General features: G+C 37.3%; 1 protein-coding gene across 5 annotated transcripts; it reads left to right on the forward strand.

Annotated features, from left to right (window-relative positions):
- The first annotated feature begins 685 nt into the window (after positions 1-685).
- kiaa1958 (KIAA1958 ortholog) lies at positions 686-21,764 on the forward strand. 5 transcript variants are annotated; one of them, XM_039676538.2, is made up of 6 exons: positions 688-888; positions 2,866-3,922; positions 11,098-11,145; positions 12,075-12,194; positions 12,292-12,609; positions 13,384-16,115. In XM_039676538.2, the coding sequence occupies exons 1-6, from the start codon at positions 883-885 to the stop codon at positions 13,569-13,571; spliced, it is 1,737 nt and encodes a 578-aa protein (XP_039532472.2). In that variant the 5' UTR covers positions 688-882; the 3' UTR covers positions 13,572-16,115. The 5 variants fall into 5 exon arrangements, with proteins under 5 accessions (XP_039532469.2, XP_039532470.2, XP_039532472.2 ...); XM_039676537.2 differs by lacking the exons at positions 11,098-11,145; positions 12,075-12,194; positions 12,292-12,609; positions 13,384-16,115 and adding exons at positions 17,421-17,600; positions 17,704-17,910; positions 18,829-19,678; XM_039676539.2 differs by lacking the exon at positions 11,098-11,145.
- Positions 21,765-22,560: the final 796 nt, after the last annotated feature.

A 22,560-nucleotide genomic window follows, 5' to 3' on the forward strand; every position in this document is an offset into this window, starting at 1 on the left:
AAGTACATATTATTTGTCCTTTTTGACATCGCCTTTCTGCCTTTAAGACTAACATTTCAGAACAGAACCTGTGATTCTCTAAAATTGTGTGATGATCCTTTAGTAAAATGCATTTTCGCTTGAATTTATCTTACAAAACAGTCTAAAATTCTGTATGCAACTTTTTCATTAAACGTCTTTGGAATACAATACAATACAATACATTCCACTTAAGTAAATAAATAAAAATACAAATAAAAATAGCTAGCCACAGAATATATAAATTGTAAATTCATCTTACACAGCCAATACATAGCAAGTAAATTAATCACAATAATAGGGAAGCTTACCAAATATATTTTATAACACTATAAGTCTATTCCTCTTCTTATTATCTATCAGGGTAAGATAATTGAAAAGTAGCCTAATTTAAATTCTACTAAAAATAAAGGGAATGAGCGTTGAGACCCTAAGAATTTCTAATTATGAATGAAAAATTTCCCCAATAAAATATGAAAGTTCACCACATTAGAGACTGATCCTATTATTATGATACTATTATCATAATAACATATTACATCCTTGAGAAAAAAAGTTATAAATTCTCATGGGAGGATGGAATATGAAATAATTTAAATCAGACCAAAACTTCTTTGTAGAATCACAATGACATGCACACTGCCTGCCTGCCATATCATATATCTCGGACACGTACTTCCGGTGGTAGCGGAAGTACCCGCCGTACGTCCATTAAAAGCAAAATTAATGGCTTTTGTATAAAATGCTGTCAAATTTTGAAGAACCGCGGATAAATTAAGAGTTTGTTTTAACAAATTATGTTTGATATCGAGCGAAGAGCCAGCGAGCAGCACACGTGACGGACATCGGAGTGGATTCTCCCGTATGAAGGTACATGATGCTTTTGTCGGGCTTTGTGTTTATGCAGATCCAGACTCACGGGCTCTGTCTCAAACCTAGTCAGCTGTCTGCTCGCGCCACATCTCGGGGATTTGATAATGTACATTCGGACCTCTGCGTGTATTACGCGAATATGAATACGAATAAAACTGCGGGTTATATAGAGGCAGCGTGATCGGTATTCATAAACAGAGACATCAATGGATTCATGTGTCATACAACTGATCACAATAGAGCTAATGTAGCAAACAAAGCATGTGGGCGGTGATGCTTTTGACAGGGGTGTGTCTTCAGTTAATTTCGCTAATAAAAAAAGTAATAATCAAATAACCTTTTGTAATTCATTGGTTTTGTTTAGATTTTTTTTATATTTTGCTTGGGGATGGTATTCTCATAAGTACCTTGGAATACCATGAACATATTTTGGTAAATTAATATGCTAATCATTCATTACCATCACATGCCATAATGTCACAGTACTTTATTGTAAGTGACTAGTAGCTAAGGACACTTAAAAGTATAGTAATCTACTGGAGATACCCTAATGGTGATTTACATAAATGCTCACCTGAGAACATTTAAAAAGATAGGCTACTTTTACTATTAGTATTAATAGTGTCTCCGAAACACATAGAGACCTTTTTAATGAAATCAGATTCTGTGCCATTGCAACATAACTTTGATAATTCAAAAACTTATTCCTAAAGAAGTGAGCCATTATGAAAGCAGTCTATATTTATTAATTGATAATTCATCTAAGTATTCTGAGGAGACACGATGATGATCACATTATATTAGCAGATTTATTCACATAAACATTAATATGTGCTGCTTGCATATACATAGAACACATAAAATATGGTCAAACACAAGCTCAGGTTGACCAATTGGTGACAGAATTTTATTTGTTCCATGAACTAGCACCTTCTATGAAGCCATTTAATTATTGAAATGCATCGTAATGACCTTATTGTGAACATTGTGAAAGTAAAATGGGCTACACCTGCGATTTAATTTTGACTTTAAGTTGATCGTATGCAGAAAACATTTGTATTGATGATAAATTAACAGTAACAGTACTTTATTGTAAGGTAGTAGCTTATCATACTCATAATCATAGGATAAAATAATGTTGATGCATGACAACTTGAAAAAAGTTGAATTGAACATTTAATATGAATATCTTATAGAGGGCAACAGGCCGATTCCAGAGGAATTCGCGTTATTTCATCTTATAAATCTTTTAAATAATTGTTTAACAGCAGAACTCGTTGTGAAAAACTACATTATCCATGATGCTGTACAGAAAATGACCCCAATCAGAGTCGAAACAAGCAAAACTTGCCAAAAGATCTCTTTAGCTCCGCCCACTCCCATGAAGCACTACGAATAATGTACAGTCTTCCCACACTCTCAAAATATTTAAATATTTCGATACATATGCATATTAGGCAAAAAAATGCATATTGTATATAAAATCAACATTTTTTAATGAGTAGTTTTATATTTCTCCATTTTTAATTTGATTATGCTGTTCGCAATGCGTCTTAGGATTGTAGTTCTTTCCCTCTCTTAAGCCATTAAGTACACAGTCTTGTACCTTCGTAATTTTGTCCGATTTTAAAATACTTTCTTGCTTCAAATCAAAGTTTTGAAGAAAATTGTATGATTCACCTTGTAGCTGGTTGACTTGGCTTCATGGCTAATAATCCCTATGGAAGAAATTAATGGAAAAAATATTTCCAGAACCAGCGGCTCTAAAAAAAAAAAAAGTAGGTGGCCATTGTTGCCCTCTATTGGTTTGTTTTACTCTTTTGCGATAAAGTTGGCATGAATTCACCCTAATTTCTAAATGCAACTTAGATTGATTTTATAGAAGTAAAATGATTAGCAACTGCCTTTTTGTTGCCTTTAAGTTTATCACACATGCAATTTTATTGAAAATTGAATGAATCTTATCATCCCAAGGGGAGGAGGCTCAACATGGAGGACTGTTTGCACACTTCCTCCGACAACCTCGCTAAACTGGTGAAATGGGCCCACAGTCATGGAACAATCTGCACCTTGATCCCCAACCTAAAACACATGCTGAACGAGGGCTCTCACGGCACCCTGACGGCCATGTGGGGCTGCAGCGCCGGTCATGCCTACCACTGGCCCCTCAACACCACCTGCAAAACCGGGAACAAGGAACGCATGTGCTACGCAGAGAGCCGCAGTATCGACACGGACCGTATGATTCAGGCTGCTGCCGTCATGCAGAACACCTCGGCCGAACGCTTCCTCGGCAATGCCGGAAAACACAAGGGCAGCTCCAGCCAAGGCGACTCCAGTCAGATCCACGACTCCTGCGACATCTCCAACTGCAGCGAAGCCTCCGAGATGGACGACAACGGCGAGGAGTACAACAACAACCTTTACGACATCGTCTGCGAGTCGTCGGCCACCGACGAAGACGGCGACTCCGACTTCAACCACGCCTCGAACGCCGCGCACAGGAAAAGAGCCAGGAAAGGACCAGGACCCGAGGACAGCACTGACCCGGCGTTGAAGAAGATCAAACAAGAGAGGGGTGAAGACTATTACAGTGTGGCCAACCAACAGATGCCTTGCAGCTCGGAGGGGAACCGCTCTTCTGGAGGCGTCACGCAGTCGCCCAGGCCGAACCTCCAGAACAGGCCGTCCTCTAGTTCTTCGATGTCCCAGAAGCCTTCCTCTGTAGACGGAGATGCCCTGGCGGTGTCCTCGTCTCCGCTTGACAACTCCCCTACGTCCATGATCAAACCCTTGCGTGCGCCTTTCCACGTTACCCAGAACAAAATGCACATGAACTCGAACCCTGCATGCAGTCAAAGTTTGTCAGCCGTTCCCCATTCTGGAAGGATTGACGCTATGGGGGTGCTACACCGGGACGAATATCCCAGGTCTTCTTCGTCTTACGGAGAGGCTTCCATTGGTGTAAACCCTGAAATGGATCTTCTAGCAACGCAAGCACTTAGTACAGAAGTTAGAGCAGACAACACAGGTAAAGACCCTTATCTACAATAAATGTCATTACGTTTGTGATGAGAAATGATTGAGAATGTTGTTGTTGAAATCACACTTAAAAATGTAAATTCGTTAGATGTCATATGCTAGCAACGCCTGCAAACAAACCCTGCACAATTTTCTCAGAACGTCTTATTTTGAGCCGTGTTTCCATCGCAATTACCAGGAACTATTTGTCCCAGGAACTTTTTTCACAGGAACTTTTTTTGCCCCAGACCGCTTGCGTACTGCGTTTACACCTCGTAAAGTACCGGTCTGGGGCGGGAAGATTATGTAGCGACGTTGAACTGCGTGCGACTGCTCTTCCTAGCCTGCGTGTTTGTTTTGAGTTTTGTATGGAGGAGATTCAAGTAATTTCAAGAAATTCAAGAGATTCAAGAAATTAACAAAACGGCAGAAAAGAGACGAGCATCCAAAGCGTATTCAGAAAGCTCGTAATGCTAGATATAAAAGTAGACGTTTGTTATCAGCGGACATTGACCGCGAGATGGATGGGACGAACACGCACCATTGGGCAGAAAGAATAGCGTGGTAAGAAAGAACCAATCCCCAAGTCCCACCCCGAAAGTTCCTGAACTCTGAAAAGTACCACCTCGCCAGCAGGGACTTTCTGGGGGGCAATTTTTACCTGGAACTTCGTTTAGACCCTGGTTCCTGTGGTGTAAACACACAGAGTACCACCCCAAAGTTCCTAGTTCCTGGGGAAAGTTCCTGCGGTGGAAACGTGGCTATGGTTGCTTTTAAAGAGCACCTTTTTACACCTTCAACTTTCTTTAATGTTGCTGTTTGAGCATGAAAAAGGTCTGTAAAGTTACAAAGCTTATTATTTAAAGTTCATATCAGTTTAAACTCCCTGAAACGTCTCGCTTGTAGTCTTCGGTTTTCTTCCGAGAACAAACACGTCACAATATTCCTCATTTAAATAATGCCAAGGCATACACAGAATAAAGGGACGAGGCCTGTTTGAGTTAGTTGGAAGTGTGTTGAAACTCGTGGGACATTTCCAAAACACACAAAGTGGTTGACCAATCACAACATACCGGTCCAGCCGACCAATCAGAGCACATTCAGCTTTTCAGAAGGAAAATTGAGAATTGAAAATTGAATCTCTTCATTGAGACAGGAACTAAACGGAGGGTTGCTGCCTGGGACAGCCTGGGAAGATTCATATATATTTATATTTATATACTATTATTTTAGCTTTTTATTATTTCATTATTTTTTTAAATGTCAATTTCATTATAGTTTTAGTTTAATGTTCAGTAATTTTGTGCTTTTGTCATTTTTATTTGTTTAAAAAATATTTCTATTTGACTTTTATTTTTATTTATTTTAGTTTTAGTCATTTTAGTACTTAAACTTAAGTATTTTCCAAGTTATTTTCCAAAGCATTTTTTTAAGTTTGTGAAACAAATTTTTATAGTTTTAATTTTAGTTTAAGTCCCCCTGTAGTCAAAATTTGTATACCTTAAAACATATCCTTGATCACCAAAATTATATATTTAAATGCTTTTTTCCTTGAAAAAAAAAATCTTTATGCCTTAAAATAGCTTGACTGTAACTCTACACCCTTGCCTCATTTAGTATACGCGGTTCTATGAATGTGCAAATTACATAGCTTGATTTTCACTACAGGGAGACTTACACAATAACATCACTGCTGCAGAGGCATGTAGTGCAAGGTACCAACAAGTACATAAAACATAAAATATTATCGGATATAATAATCGGATATTATTATGAAATTTTTATTACATTGCAAGGTTAGTAAATGCATGACTTTTGGATTGTCTTTTTTTATTTATCTAAAGCAATGGCATATAATACTTGTACAGTGTATGAATTCATTTTATTTTTATGAGTGTCTGTTGAGCCTTTGTGCTTGAAATGAACATAAACCCACTTAAAGGATTAATTTACTTCAGAATTATAATACTCACCCTCACGTCATCCAAGATGCTCATCATGTCTTTATTTCTTCAGTCAAAAAGAAATGAAGGTTTTTGAGGAAAATTCCAGGATTTTTCTCCTTATAGCGACTTCAATGGGATCCAACGGGTTTAAGGTCCAAATTGCAGTTTCAATGCAGCTTTAAAGACTCGACATGATCCCAGTCTTATCTAGCCAAACCATTGGTAATTTTCAAATAAATAAATAAATAAATAAATATATATATATATATATATATATATATATATATATATATATATACTTTTTAACCACAAATGCTCATCCTGCACTAGCACTGTGATGCGCCGTGCGTTATGTAATCATAAATGTGAAAAAGTCACGCTTGTTCCAGCTCAATTTTATTTTCTCTTCCAACTTCAAGATCTTCCGAAATCGTTGTTTTAACTTTTATTTATTTATTATTTTGTAAATGCCGCTTGACTTGGTCTTTGCACGTTTGCTTTGTAAACACTAGGCCGGTACTTCCGCTCAACGTGATTACGAATTTCTTTTCGACTGAAAAAAGAAAAAAAAGAAGGACGTGGTGGTGAGTAAATCAGGAAATTTTAATTCTGAAGTGAACTAATCTCATAGTCATGACCTAAGCAACATGAAGGTGCTATAAAAGATAGTAAAAAGTAAAATTCCAGTATTGCTTAATAGATCGTAGCTTTAGAGGCAAAGCAAACCGGCACCTAATGAAGTGTACATTGTTTGCTTTGAACATTGATGAATGCAAATTGAATGGTTCTGCATAATAATTTAATCACGCAAGCCACTTTTTGTGCCCTAGCCGCAACCACACACCCAATGAAAAAAGTCTGAACAAAAATCCATACTAATAATGTAGTTGCGTAGACATCCCAAACAAACACAAAAGGTTAGTATATTGCACATGCATTTCTGTGTGTGATATTTGTGAGCGAGCCTGTGGGTGGAGTGCTGGCTTATATTGATCTTCTTAATTACATTTATGACGTCGTCTCATTCAAGGCCATAAATTAGATTTATCACACTGCACAAGCGTAACCCAATACTACACTAAAGACATGATGAAACATACCCCAGATGCAATTCAAGCCTGGCCAAAAAGAAGAATGCTGTCTTCAAGGAGTGATATGGGCTAGGAGTGAACATCTTTGCCTACATATTTTCTTTAAAAAGGAAAGTGAATGACTGTAAGGATAAGGGGTGATACACTCAGAACACGTTTTTCCATTCCACTACATTGAAAAACTATGGAAGATAAGCGCAAACACTTGCAAGATGGACGTGTTTAACTGTTGCACTTGTCTTTTGCAGTGCTCATGTTAAAAGAAGTTCAACTTTTGGCATTTCTTCCCATGCACTGCCTGTGTCTTGCATTTTTAACCGCAAAAAAATACATTCTGTGTGAACCGGCCCTAAGGGACAATTCACGCACAAGATATTTTCACTTTGAAAAACAAGAGACACAGGCAGTGGAATTTGGAAAAACACTAGGTCGCGAGAAGTTGAATTTACCCTCTGGTGCATTTCGGTCATTTTTGAAAAAATTTTTTTTTTTACATTTTTGTTTTTGAGGATTTTTTACTTCATCAGAATGGTAGAAAACTTGGTAAAGGTTTTGGCACTTTCTATGGGAACAAAAAAAAATGTCATGGACATGATTCGAAAGGGTTAAACGCAGGGACGTGCACAGGAATTTTAAAAGGGGCAGTTGCTCTGACCTGAAAAAAGGGCACCCCCCCCCCCTCCTCCTCCCCCCTCATGGGCTATATGAAGGAATATATTCAGTTGAATTTGTCACCTTCCAAATTGCCTTATCTGCCCGTGTTTATGTCCAAACGCAATGCCTCATCTTATGGTCTTATTATTATTTATAAAGATTGCAAAATGTCAGAGATGAGACAAATGAGCAAAAGAGTTCCTCATATTGTTGAATGGAAAAACTCGAAAAAAACGCTTAGATTTCGGGAAAAAATACAATCCTTTTTTGCCAATCCTGACCTCCCCCTGCATGGGGCCCTAAGCAAAATTCTGCTAAGGGGCCCTCTACCTGATCTGTGATGCCGTGAGCCATGTAAACCATTTGCCATTGCCACTCAATACCGCCCATACAATCCTCCCTCCTTTAAACAAAACAGTCAAAGAACAAGTACAACAATATAGAACAGAATGAGGTTCAAACAAACAATATTTACTGAATAAAGCATTTTTATAGAATGTTAAGATAACAAGTGAATATTAACGTAAACATAAATAAGAAGAAAATAATAAAGTACAACCCTGAACTTTGGCTTTTGGGATTAATTTTGATTCACTCTACAGCCAGGGTATTTTCGGAATCAGTAGCCTATGATTTTTATTTATTTATTTTTTTTATGCATGTTGAAGCAAATCTTGATTTATTGTTATTTACTGAGGGATTTGCATTCATATTGACCAGAATGTCCAGCTAATCATCATTTTAAATTCAATATAGCCTATAAATCAATAGTCAATCAATGTCAAATTGCCAATACATTGGTTTCTATCTTGCATAATTAGTGCAGTTGTTTAGAGTTTTTAACTAAACTGAGACTAGATAATCAGTGTCTTTATAATGTGTACTTTGATTGGGAGTGCCATCATTCACATATTGTACAGTATTTCTGGTCTCCACATTTCTGCTTGAAAAATGCGAGTTTCATTTCGTGCACGCGCATATGAACGCAACACACGCGACGTCGTTATGTTTTCCGAGCTGCAGTAAACAAACACGGTTGTTGCACTTTGTCGTTTATCAAAAACAAAACGTAATAAATAATGGTATTTTACTCTCACTTTTGTCAGGCAAAAAGTGATGCAAGAGATGCACTGCCTGCCCAGATAGGTTAGCAAGACCAAAAACCATCAAATTTTGCTGACATCAAACTAGAGAGGAGAGAACACATGTTTACCTGACTGCTGTTCCCGCAATTCACTCTCATGTTTTTCTTCTTCCTCTTTTCGTGACGAGAAGGATAGTTTCGCTTCATTTTGTCATGGACTTCGTACACATTAATTAGCGCGCGACACGAGATGGAGGCGCGGCCTGAGTAATTTGCGGTGCCTACACACCGGTCGCGTGCAGTCTATGGTCGCGTGCGGCACTGCAGCCACGTAAACAGTTTGACTTTCACTTTCAGTGCCCGAACGGAAGTGAATGAGGCTTTGCGATTTTTATATTATTTTTTTGTCTAGGCCTACGTGAAATTCTCCATTGTACGATTTTTTTTTCCTCGGAAGGGCAACCTGAGTCGAGAAGGGCATATGGGCAGTTGCCCGGGCAAACTGAGCAACCCCCCTGTGCACGTCCCTGGTGAAATGGCCCTTTCAAAAATTAGCGCATTGGAAATTAATGGAAGACGAATTTCGTCTAGTGGAAACTTTTGGTACTGCGCCCAAACACAATCTTACTGAAAGCTCATTAATTTTAGATGTCAAACTCAAATTTGGAGCACAACTTGTTTAGATTTATGGCTTTGATTGTCTCACAGTTTTAGAGTAAAATATATAATTCAATGTAAGTTCAAAAATATTTTTGTGAATACAATAAACTATAAACTTTTAAGTTAACTTTTTTTTCTCTCTTCTTCAGCGATAATCTTCCAAGGGTCTTCTTTAAAAAGTGACAACTCAAGTCTGTGCTCCAAAGCATTGAAGATTTATGTTTAAGTTTTCAAGTCTATGTTCAAAAAGTGAATAAATGGATTATTACTACTGCATAGATATAATTTAGTACTTATGAAATTCCTTAAAAATACAAAAAAATAAAAACATTATCAAACTAAAATATATACATTCATTTCATTGAAAAAAAAAATGCAGTTTCTATTAGAATGCCGTGGAAATGGAAAAACACTTTCTGTGTGACTCAGCCCTAGCTATAACACAACTTTATGAATGCAGGCATGCTGAATGTGAGTACGGTTTAAGCAAGACGCGTTCAGTTTTTTTCATAAACCGCTAGTGTGCCAAACGCTGCATAGTGTACCTTTATGGTAGACCTAATTATTTGACGAAATTATTTACATCAAAGTTAAGTACGAAGGAGAAGAAATCAAAAGCAAGAGTGGAGAAACTGAGTTAGCAAAGATTCATTCCGAGATATATTCATAACTAAGTTCATGTTTCGTAAAGTTGGAAATATCTTTGCAGCGACATACTGTTAACGAACATCCAGACGCCGTCCACACTGTTTAATTGAATATGTAAATATGTGCTGTGCGCTTTCCTCTAATAACAAAATAAACGCACAACAAAAATAACGGCGGTAAGAAAATGGCAGGTAAGAAAGCATCTGATCATAGCGGTGTGGATGTTTCTGCACCAGCTCTGCAATTCGGTACTATCTTCTCAATTCACGTCACATTATATTTATATATATATATATATATATATAGCCAAATGAGCGATCATTGTCAGCAAAGTCCACTTCAACTGATATACCGTGTTGGTAGCAAAGTGGACTTCGTTGACAACAATCGCTCATATGGAATGCCTTGCAACGTCATCAAAGAAAGGATCGCGCAGATTATGATAAATCATAAATCAATATTTACTTCCAAATTTAAAGCCATATAATAGGCCTACAAAACACAGTATGTATCTAATAAATAATAATCAAAACATTGTATCAGTCCATTAGTTTTATTAGTTTATTACATAGTTGTATATTTTATCGACTATTAACATATATTTGAAACAATATTCTATCTTTTCTTTTTCTTTTTTTTTTTTTTTTACAAATTCTAGATTGGTGCTTCATTCTGAGTACATTTTATGATGAAATCCCATTTTTCAGGGAAGTGGGTATCTCTCTACATGGCATTATAAATGAATTCAATCTCACACAGGCAGTTATTTGGTTTTAGGAAGCTAGTTAATGAGATCGCGTCCTCTCCCATAAGCCATTAAGCTGTTTTCCCAAGAGACTCTGGGGATATTTGACATTTCAGTCCAGATGGAAATGGATGACGCTGTTATTTCTTTAACTGCAAATAAACCGAACGAAAATAACAGGTGAGTTTTCTTGACACTTTCTCTCTTTACTGAGAGAAAAATAGATGTCAGTAGATTTAACGTTGTTAAAGTGTCATGTGATTATGTGTTTTATCATAAGCATGCATACAAATGCTTAAAAGATAATATTCATATCTCTTTTTCTGCGGACAAACTATAATTTTATTCTGTTTACAGGTTCACACGAGAAGATGGATTATGCTGTGATTTTGAAAGCCCTTCATGGTTAGTTTTTTGTGCAAGAACTTACGATCTAAAAGTATTGCTGTTTTATATTATATAACTATATTAATGGGTAAATCCCACAAAACCTGCCAATAAACCATGTCCAGCTCATATTTACCCAAAATTAAAACAATTAAGAAATTGCATTTCACATAAACTATTTTATAAGAACCATTAGAACTATTTTTTTAACATATAAGAACTATTTTTTTGTTGTTGTTTTTTTTTTTTTGCAATGTGACATTTTCATGAGAATTAAGCACAAACACTCTTATTAAAGTCTAACAAAAATCCCATTCTCGGAACTACATTTAAAAAATGTTATGTATAAAAAAATACATATACATTTATATATAAATGCATTTACATTATGGTAGTATTTGTTGTACTGGATGAAATTTTTGCTGATTAAAAAAACATATTAACAAAATAAATGTTTTTTTTTTTATTTAATTCAATAAAATGTTACTGTCTAATTGCTTTTTGGTAATGAGAAATACTTTTTTGTAATTGTTAGAAAAAAGATCTGAGAATTTGGGAGGAAAATGTGCTTATTTTTCATAAAATGAATATCACAATGCAAACAGTCTTGGTTCTTTGAGAGCAACGTGTTTCCTATTGACAGGTTTTGTGAGAGTCGTAGAATTTTTCCTCTGTATTGATTCTTATAATTGATGAATTTGCATGAGGCAAATGAATTTGGAGGAAACTTTGCATCATGGCAAATAAAATAAAATGTCTCTGATGAAAATGCCTTGATTGTCTGTGGACTTACCGATTGTATGAACCGAAGTACAGACCAGTCCTCTACTGGGATGTGGTGTGGGAAATGCGTTTGGTTTGAAGCGTTGTGTTTCTGCCAGCTGATTGCAATATCGGGTCGGGAGGAAAGTTCATCCGCTTCTAAACGCTTATTTGATGTATTACAGAGCATCTGGTTCCTGCCGCACACAGTTCAGAAGAGCAGTTCTGCACATCAGATCTCAGTCCAAACAGTGAGAGGTATTTTGAAGAGAGAAAACACCTGGAAGAGTTTATAACAAGCATAGGTGAGCTAGAAGCCCGATAACTATATCAGTTGAATGTAATTGTGATTGATGCACCATCAGTAATGTCAACAGGTCAATTCTTTTGAATAAATTGCAGATACTATAACCCTACAAAACCTGCAGACAGTCATTGATCGGATCCTGGTGTTTCACGAGCGAACGCAGATGCCTCTGTCCAGTCCGGCCAGACTGGGGGAGCAGGAGCTGTTTCCCGGGAGCGGACTCTTCCTGCCGCACTACAAACTGGCCTCCATGCTCCAGGAGTCCCGGCAGGACAGCATGAGACTCTTCCACCTGCTGTTCGAGCACTTCTTCAGCGAGGAGGACCTTAACGGGGCCGTCGCTTTCGGGAAGAGGGGAAAAGTACCTGACGGCAAAAAGATCTTGGACAGGAGAAGAGTGGATGGGATTATGTGTGAGTATTTGAAATGGGACGGTTCACTCTTACTTGACAATTTTTTTTTCAATTAAGTTAATCATCAAAAGTGACAGACATTTACGTTACAAAAAAAGTTATAAATATATGCGGTTCTTTTGAACTTTCTGTTCATCAAAGAATCCAGAAAAAAATATTAAGCAGCAAAAACTGTTTATAATGATCAGAAATGTTTCTTGGGCATCAAATCATCATATTAGAGTGATTTTTGAAGGGTCTTGTGATGCTGAAGACTGGAGTGATGGAACAGGAATAAATTACATTTGAACATATAATCTCATTGAAAACATATTTCACAATATTACTGTTTTTATTCAATATTTTACAGTATTTTTGTTCAAATCAATGCAGCATTGGTGAGAATAAGAGACTTCATCCTTTTGCTGATATTTAATATTTATATATAAATTATTTTATATATTTTTATATATATATATATTTTTCAGAACTTCTAGTAGATTTTAAATGTTTAAGACAAATAATCAAGTATGTTCTTCACTGTTTCCCCCTAAACAAAGAAGGAAACATGTATTTTTTTATATTATCAAATTGCACTGATATAACAACGCACAATAGCTATAAACAGTAATATTTACATAATTATATTTTTATTTTTCATGTGTGATTTTTTTTTGAGTGGTCTCTGAGCTGTCATTAATCCACCATTTGTTTTTTCTAACTTCCTCAAAATTTTTAATACCCTAAAATGTTTTTGATTAAAAAAAATGTATTTATTTCCATTTTCTCTCACAGCATATGTACTGCGTTGCTCTACGATAGACGGATGGACTCCTGTGGAATCATCGAAGCTGAAGAAGGCCTGTATTAATAAATGCAGACTTCGAATCGGCCAGAAAAAGAAGCAAGAATCTTCTCAAGAGTCTTTTATTTTTTGTGACGAACAATCTTCTGGCAAAAATGACCCTTCTTCCTATATCTAATTGCTAAATACCCAAAAATGTCCATTCACAGGCAAATGCTATTATTATACATACAGTTGAAAGGAAACACTGTTTGCCAAGTGATTGAATGGAAGCTGCCGATCGGTGTCTTGGACATGAACGATTAAACGTGGAGTCGTTAAAATCTGATTCTGTTCAGCTACAGCACTAAGAGAAGAAAGATTCACCGTCAGACAAATGAACTATTTCCATTTCTTTCGTTTCAGCAAAACCAACATTATCTATACTGTGATAGTTACTGACTATTGACTTGTTTAGTCAACACAAACCTGTTTATAACCATTCAAAATAACGTTAGAATAGTCTAGTGCTTATTCATGTTAGTCATGTAGCATTGTAACAATCAAAACAAGTTGTCAAACCATTTTGATGGGTTTTACTCATACCCGATATCTTTAAATATTAAAATGTGAACTGTTACCATATCAAAACCACCTTAAACTGTATTTTATTGCCTTTTTTCTTCCTTTTTCCTCTGCTGCTCTGATTTGTCAATCAGCATCCCACTAAATTGAGGATAGCCTCATTACATGCTTGTGGATGATTGACCGGAAATTGATTTTAAAGATTTATAACCATCCCACAAAGTTTTTATTACTCCATATGTTTCGTACATTTAAAATTTTTACCTAGGTGATATCCTATCCACCTTATTTTGCAATGTGCACTAAACGTTAAAACGTAAAAACCAATGTGTTTCTAATTAAGTTAATACATTTAAAGACGCTATATGAAAGAAAATATCCCTTTTTTATTGCCAATGTGTGAAAAGCTTGTAATGAAATTCAAAAAACAAGATCTTCCCCAACTTCATAGGTTGTCTGTGATAGCCTGTTGACTTATTTTTTATGTGAAGGACTTGGGATTTGTTGTTTTTTTTTTATGGGAAAATCCACTATGTGTTGTTTACGCTCCCGAGAGCCTCTCTTCCATTCAATGACATTATATTCGGGATAATGGCGAAAGATCTTTTCTATAATGTCAATGTGTCATGCAAAGAAAATGGATTAATTTAAACTATAGTCTCACATAGCCACACCTATTTAGTCTCAAATATACTTTAAAATTACACTGTTATGATAGTTTGTTAGCCGGTGACTCGCAGAACTGGTGCAAACATATCCACATCGATATGATTAGATGCTCTTTTAGGGATAGTTTACCCAAAAAAATAAAAATTCTGTCAGTAGTTAGTCACTCTCATGTTGTTCCAACCCTCGTTCATCTTCGGAACACAAATTAAGATATTTTTGATGAAATCTGAGAGCTGGATCACTCCTCCATACTAGTCCATAGTCTCCATAGGCTTCTATGGGATTGAAACTGGCCGGCCCAGAAAAGTTATAAAATAGTCCAAATGAATACAGTGGCGTTTATAAAGCGTTGAGAATACTTTTTGTGAGCAAAAAATAATGAATAAATAAATAACGACTTTATTCAACTATTCATTTCCTTCTCTGTGGGCCTCAGAGTGAGTTCACATAGTGTAACAGAGCAGCACTTCTGTGTTCCCGAAGATGAACGAAAGTCTTACGGGGTTGGAACAACATGAGGGTAATTACGGACGGAATTTTCATTTTTGGGTGAACTATCCCTTTAACTGCTGTTTTCCCACTGCTGTCATTTTTGTTGTGCATTCATTATGTTAATGAGAGGAAAACTTCACCAGCATTGAATCACGTTCAGTCTTTTGTATGTCTCGAGTGCGAGCGTGCGCAAGTTGCTGACTGCAGTTCACTTAACGGCCACCGATGTCGCTAATAACAAGGGAATTCTACATATAGCCCCTTTAAGATTTTATGGCAAGTAATACACGTTTGCAATATCAAGCAGCATAATATAAAAAAATAACTGGAAGCCCCTCGACACATTCAATTCACAAATGGCCGCGGCCACTATTACTCCACAAATAAGGTGGATAGTCCACTTAGCATATTACAACATATAAAATTACTGCCAGAAATGTTAGATTTGTTTATTTAGTATAAAAAAAACAGACAATTAACAATTCCAGTGTTAAAGATATTCCTAAAAATGTCTTGCTGTCTGTGAAGTGCTGAAATGAGTCTATAGTGAAAAGGTCACTCAAGGACTTACAAACTTCTGATATATAATGAAATTGTTCATTTGGTATTAGTAAAGCAGACTTTAAAATATTGAAAGGCTCCGTAAGTTTGATCACTTTTTCATAACCAAGTATTATGTTTTTTTATGAACCTAGGTACCGGTATATCACGTTGTCCACAAATGTTTAACATAAAAGAAACAACTGAATTGAGCATTTAGTATGTTTATGAAAGGTCAATCTTTTCGTAATGGTTAGGAAGTCTTAACCTGACCAGTTTTAACAGTGTTTTGTTTTTGTACCTTTGATGCTGAACTTGTCCTTATTTTAGCACTTCTACGAAGACTAATGACTGATGTTCATTTTCAAGTGTGTAAATACTCAATCATCCTGGTGTGTCTTAAGTGGTCTTTTTTGTCATTTTATGATGCGTTCCAATAAAAACAATGACCAAATGATGTATGTGTTGCATTTTTGACTTTGAATGAATCGTTGCAATTTAGCTTTTTTTCCTTTGCATGTCATTTTATATTATAAGGTAGAATTTTCTTATTGACTGCTTATTAATTCAGTGTATTTTATTTATGAATTCCGCTTTTACCATTTAGCATCAGTGGGATTCATTTGAGGTGGTTTAGTCTTCATCTTTTTCCTATTAGAAATTATGATTTTTAATGTTATCACAAAATAATCATATTTGAAGAGAAGTTGTAAAATAAGCCTACTAAAAGTAAAGACATTTAAAGAAGTATTATAAAGATGACCTTAGTTTAAACCACCCCAAACAAAGACAAATAAAACTCCCCGTCTAAAAGGGTAATCGTCAAGTAATGATAAAAGGATCACATTTCAAGATGTGACACGGCAATCAATCAGAATAAGTTCTACTGGAAACCGTGTCGGGGGAAACGCATTGCAAGTAATGCAGGATATGTAATCAGATTACTTTTTCAAGTAACTAGTAAAGTAATGCATTACTTTTTAATTTACAACAAAATATCTGAGGATAACTATGATTAAGTACGGTAAAGTTGGATTACTTTCCATAAAAGTAACTAAATAATGCAAGTAGTTACTTTTTTTAGGGAATAAAGTTTATATTGTAAGTAACATTACTTTTAAAAGTAACTTTTCCCAACACTGACTGGAAAGAGAAGTGTTCTGAATTATATTAAAAATAAATTTTTGGACCCCTTTGTCAAGCTAAGCGAGATAAAAAATATCCTTTTCCATTAATCATCCAAAGCATCTACATCTTTGTGCTGTGAAATATATATATATATATATATATATATATACTGTATATATAAAACTTACTGTCTGGTCGAGTGCAAAACTCAAGAAGCTAAAAAACAGCAAATCATAATGTTAACCGCAAGATGCCGAATGAAATACGTCCTGTGTAAATGGCTCCAAGGTCTACCACAGATAAACTTGATTTCTGTGGATAAATCTGTGGTAATTAATAGAGATTCATTTGACTAATTGATCAACACATAATTCATTCAATTAAAATGTCAAATCATCTGGCAGCCCTAAATGTTCACCACCAGCCATGTATTTCTCTTCTGTTTTCTACTTTTAACTCCCAAGCTTATAATGTATATTATTGCCTATGTTAAGTATTTCTTTTCTTCTTTTTTTTCTTAAATCAGATTTCAGATGACTTCTCAGATTAGCACCAAAAAACAACAACTTTTAGACATATCTTTCCAGTGATAGTGGGAACTCCTAAGGTAAAGCTTTGTTTCTATCTCAAACAGTATCTCCAGCTGTGTATGAAATAGAGAGACTGAAAGCACTACTAGAGGCTGAGAGAAGCAAAGGTGACTTGATGGGTGAAACCATCAGCAGCCTGAAACAAGACAAAGAGCTTCTGCAACAGGAACTCACTAAGAAGGCTGAGCTCATCTGTGACTTCCTGCAAGAACAACTACGCCCAGGTGACTATTCCTGACAATCTGTATATGAAATGAAGGGAGGCATGGAGATCAGAATGTAGGTTGTGATTTGGATAAGAACGCTCTTGTTTTCTCTGACTGGCAGATAAAAGAAGGACACTTTCGTCAAGTCAAATGGAGGCATGCAGCTCGCATCAGATAATCACCTCCATTCCTGAAGAGGGCGCTCCGCTTGACTCTCCAGCCCTCTTCGACTCCTTTGAGGAAGTGGAGTTGCTCCCACGGGACAGGCAGAGGACCATCAAAATTTCATCAAAGAGAACCAGAGATGGCGAGAACACACGTGTCCGAAGTAAGAAAAGGATTTGGGTCCAAAGTTGACCTAAAATTTTACTTTAACTTAGACACCTAGAGCCTGGGTTCTGGACTCTGGCCCTCTAGATCCACTTTCCAGCAAACCAAACACACCTTAACAAGCTAACCTATCTCTTATGGATTACCAGGCTGCGTTTAACACCATTTTTAGTCACACTCACAAACTTCTTTTAGCACTTCCCCACCACCATTTTGAAGTACGTTCGACTTTGTCAAGTGGGCTAGGGAAGTTTATTTGGACAGACCCTCGACCCCTCGATTTAGACAGAGGGAGCAAGTCTACTCAACATGTACACTTCAGGTAGATCCATAGACCACAATGCACCATGAGTGTTACGTCACAGCAGGTCAGGCTTAATTTACCCCACCCCACTAAACTCTTGTGTATGATGTCGCATAATACTTGTAGCTACCTTATTCTATTGTTATCATTTTTGCTTGTGTAGTTTACTATATTTTCTCCAACAGCCAAAGTATACATACAGGCCTATAGAATGGTGCGTAAAACAAATTCCTAAGGAAAAAACCTGAAAATAATAAATCAGCTTCATAACGGATTCCAGTGATCAAGGGTTTAGGGCTCCATTTAAATACATTGCAAGGGTTCTGCCAGTAGTGGGCACTTGTGCAACGTAAGCAATGATGTAGGCTACATCCGAGTGAACAAGACGAAGGTAAGTTAGTGAGGGAAAGGCGTAAAAAAGTGGACATAAACTCAGCCCTAGAAAGTTATAGGGAGATGAGTTTGATGGAGGTTAAAGGTAAACCCTTCAGGAAAGTGGATCTTGGGGGCTTGAGTTCAGAAGTGGTCTAGATAATGAATAATGATGCCAGATTTTGATTGTCATTCAAGTAAAATTTTGTTTCACTAAAGAATGATGTTACTATTTTTCAGTGAAAAACGTTGTGGGCGTGATTGCTCGATATATGGCTGCACTGCAAGAGTTTCGACGTTGTGTGTCCATGAAAGTGGCTTTTGAGAGAGTCGGAGTAGACCGTAATACCATTTCCAGGACAGCTGCCATTGCTGAACTCAGCTTGGCGGCCCCTGAAGTCTTCCACGCTCTGCCTCCATGGGATGAGAAGGAGGAAACGTTGGCCCACTATGCAGTCAGATGCCGACAGGCCATGGATGACAGTATCAAAGCCAAGATTAAAAGTATGAAAGTAAAGGGGGAACTTCTACCAATTGTCAGCAAATAATAATAAAAAAAATACATTTACCTTATCTGATTTACAATGGACATGAGGACCACTCTGAGGGAACACTTTGGATTTCACAATCACATTTTGGCCTTGTTCTTCTTTTTTCCTCTTTTGCCATGATCAGTCACAAAGTGAGCTATTTATGCTAGCACACTTGTTTAAAACGTTCAATCGGTTGTTGTACTTGTTCTTGGCCAATTTAAATGAAATAATATTAGATAATTGTTTAGATAATTTTTTGTATCCCTTGTATTAGTATCAGATTGACTGACCAATATTTAGTTCAGTGTTAAACATTAGGTAAATAATGATAATAATCATTTTATAACTGCATGCTTACTTCCATCACAAACTACAGTGTATGTTTGTACTTTCTGACACGACACCTCTTCCTTTGGATAAAAGCGTCAGTTAAATGAATAAATGTAAATGTAGACTGTGAAATATAAGCTCTTAATGATATCATACACTGCATTGTATGATCTGGTGGGTTCAATGGCTGTTATTGTGAATAATAAATGGAAAATCTCAACCTAAAACCCCTTTTGCCTGGTTTATTTTTGTTGGAAAAATGATTTCACCATTATGATGATAAGCGAAAACTCAAAAAGCAATACAATCAATATAGAATCTGGGATTAGAAATATTTCCTAAAGATTGGACAGTATCTGAGCAGATTTGTTGTTTGCTATAAATAAAGGAGATCATATTTCATATGGTACAAATTAGCGTTGTCAAAAGTACCGACTTTGGTACCCAGTGAAATATAAAAATGTAACTATACCAGCATTTCCCTCTAGCATTTTAAGCAATGTTTAACAGATTCTTAAACACCTCTGATAGGCAATTGTGTTCACGAGCTCAACATACATATCTGTGATTGGCTACAATGATCAACATCTTCACTGAGCGCTTGAAAGCAGGCTTCAATCAGTGGATATATTAGGGATCTGCTGATAGATGCCTGCTTTCAAACGTTGTGTATCTGTGTAAATGCTTGGATTTGGACTAGTCAAGGCAGGAGAGATAGAACTGTCCAGGGGTGCCTTTCCCAAAAGCATCGTAAGCTTAAGTTGATCGTAGACACCATTGGTGGCAATTGTTCTACGATCAACTTAAGCTTACGATGCTTTTGGGAAACCCAGCCCAGTCCATTTAATGGATTGTACGGTGAAAATCTTCAAAACTTCAAAAGCCTTCAAAAACCTGGCCTTCAAAAATCCATTGGAAAAAATCTCTGGACAACACCTTAGACCAGTATTGGTCTATCCAGTAATGGTAACTCACTAGTAACTGTATGTGTATCCCTCACAGAGAGACAGAAATACATTTCCATTCATGTCAAGTATATCACACCTCTTTAGCCCAAGGTCCACTGGGTAATTGTTTTCAACGCAATAAAGTTCTTGACATATGAAAACACTACCTTCTTCCCTTTCAGCAGAGATGGATGAGAGAGCATACCGAGAACAGAACGAGAAGACCATTCGCAGCACCCAAACAGCTCTTCGCAACTTTCGGGACTTCCTGGTTTCTAAGTATCCAACCGAGACCAGAGAGATATACTTCATCCCCTGCCATGAGTTGGACATCTACTTGGCCTCCTTCTTTGTAGATGCTCGCCAAAGGGATGGCTCGGAATATGAGCCCAACAGCCTGGCCAACTATCAGTGTGGCCTGGAACGCTATCTGAAGGAGCATCGCTACGCCTACAGCATTACAAGAGACCGGGAGTTTCAGAGATCCCAAGATGCCCTCAAGCAAAAGCAGTTGGAGCTCAAGTTCAAAGGGAAAGGCAACAAACCCCACAAGTCAATGAAGCTGACCCTTGCTGACGAATTGCTCCTAAGGAAACGGGGTCTCCTGAGTCGCTTCAACCCTGAGGGTCTACTCAACCTGGTGTGGCTCAACAACACCAAGGCTTTTGGCCACTGCACAGGTTTCCACAGCTCCACTCTCAAATGGGGCGATGTGCGCTTGCTCACCACAGAAACAGGACTAGAGTGTCTGGAGTGGACCTACCAGGATTTTAGTGACCCAAATGCCAGAAACAGAAGGTCCACGACCGAGTTTCGCATCTACGCTACCCCGCACGCTCCTCAAACCTGCCCGGTGCAGGACTACAAGGACTTCGCTCAGCGCAGACCTCAAGCAATGCTCTTTGAAGATGCCCCCTTTTATCTGTCCATCAAGCCTGTGGTCAACCTGGCCGCCCTGCACTGGTACAACTGCCAAGCTCTGGGAAAGAACAAATTAGCAAAGATGGTGAAGACCATGTGTGAGAAAGGCAACATTCCAGGAAGAAAGACCAATTTCAGCGTTTACCAGAGTTGCAGCTCCTTGTCCGAGGCCCAAAGCAATCAGCTCGTTCTGATCTGTAATGACCTTAGGCAACAAGCCGCCCAGTCAGGGAGTTCCCATCCCGGCAGCACCAACTTTGTCATTGCTGGTTCTTTTGACTCTACTGACTCTGCTTAAAGCTGAAGAGTCATTTTTTGAGCCACTGTTTTCAAACACTCCCGTCTTCCATTTTTTTTGGACAAAGAGTTGTTCCTACCAGTAGCACCTCATTGTAGTACACGAGATCCAGGGGGCGGAGTTGGATCCAGATTTAAGCGGTGGAGAGATGGGTAGAATGAGGGGTGGGGTTAGGGATCAGGGAGTGGAGATGGGTAGGATTAGGGATCAGGGGCAGAGATGGGTAGGTTTAGGTATATGGAAATCTGAATCCAACTACTCCCCTTGGATTTCGTGTTCTGCAATGAGAGCCATCTCGTTCCTACTCCAAATGCACTGCATTCATTGAGTAAGAAGCTGATGTGTTAGATTGCTCAAACTAAGGAGTCAATGATTGGACGGTTCAGTTAGCCCCTGCTGACAGGTGTCTACACCAGGGGTTGCCAATCTTTTCTTAATGAAGTGCCATTCATTTTTTTTTTAAGATTAGCTGTGTATTCTGATACCTTGCCTTTTTTTGAAGGTTTCTTCAAAGCCTCAAATGGACTCTTGTTTGCCCCCTTCCGCTGCCTTTGGGTCACAGCTCAGGATAGTTGCTTGTGGTTCCATCAGCCAGTCAGTGTTATTTAACAGTGTTATATACAAAGTCTTAAATGTTGTTTCTGTCAATGTGTATGAGACTATGTATAAAGTTGTCTTTTTGTCATGATTATATTGTAAAAACAGCTGTCTTACCATGTGCAATGCAAAATATTCATTATCCAGTGTTAAGTCAACTACATTACAAAGGCATTCGGATGCCAATTTTCATGTCTTTACTGTGTATGCCAACAGTTACGAGTTTGACGATGAATTTAAAAAGTCAGTTCAATTATTCCGTACATGTCGTAGACACATGAATGTAGTGGAACTAATTCTGCTATCCTTCATTTATTCCTGTCTTGGAAATGTTCTGTTTGTGTAG

The sequence above is a fragment of the Pimephales promelas genome, chromosome 23 (genome assembly GCF_988280905.1).
Source record: "Pimephales promelas chromosome 23, fPimPro1.hap1.1, whole genome shotgun sequence".
Lineage (NCBI taxonomy): Eukaryota > Metazoa > Chordata > Actinopteri > Cypriniformes > Leuciscidae > Pimephales > Pimephales promelas.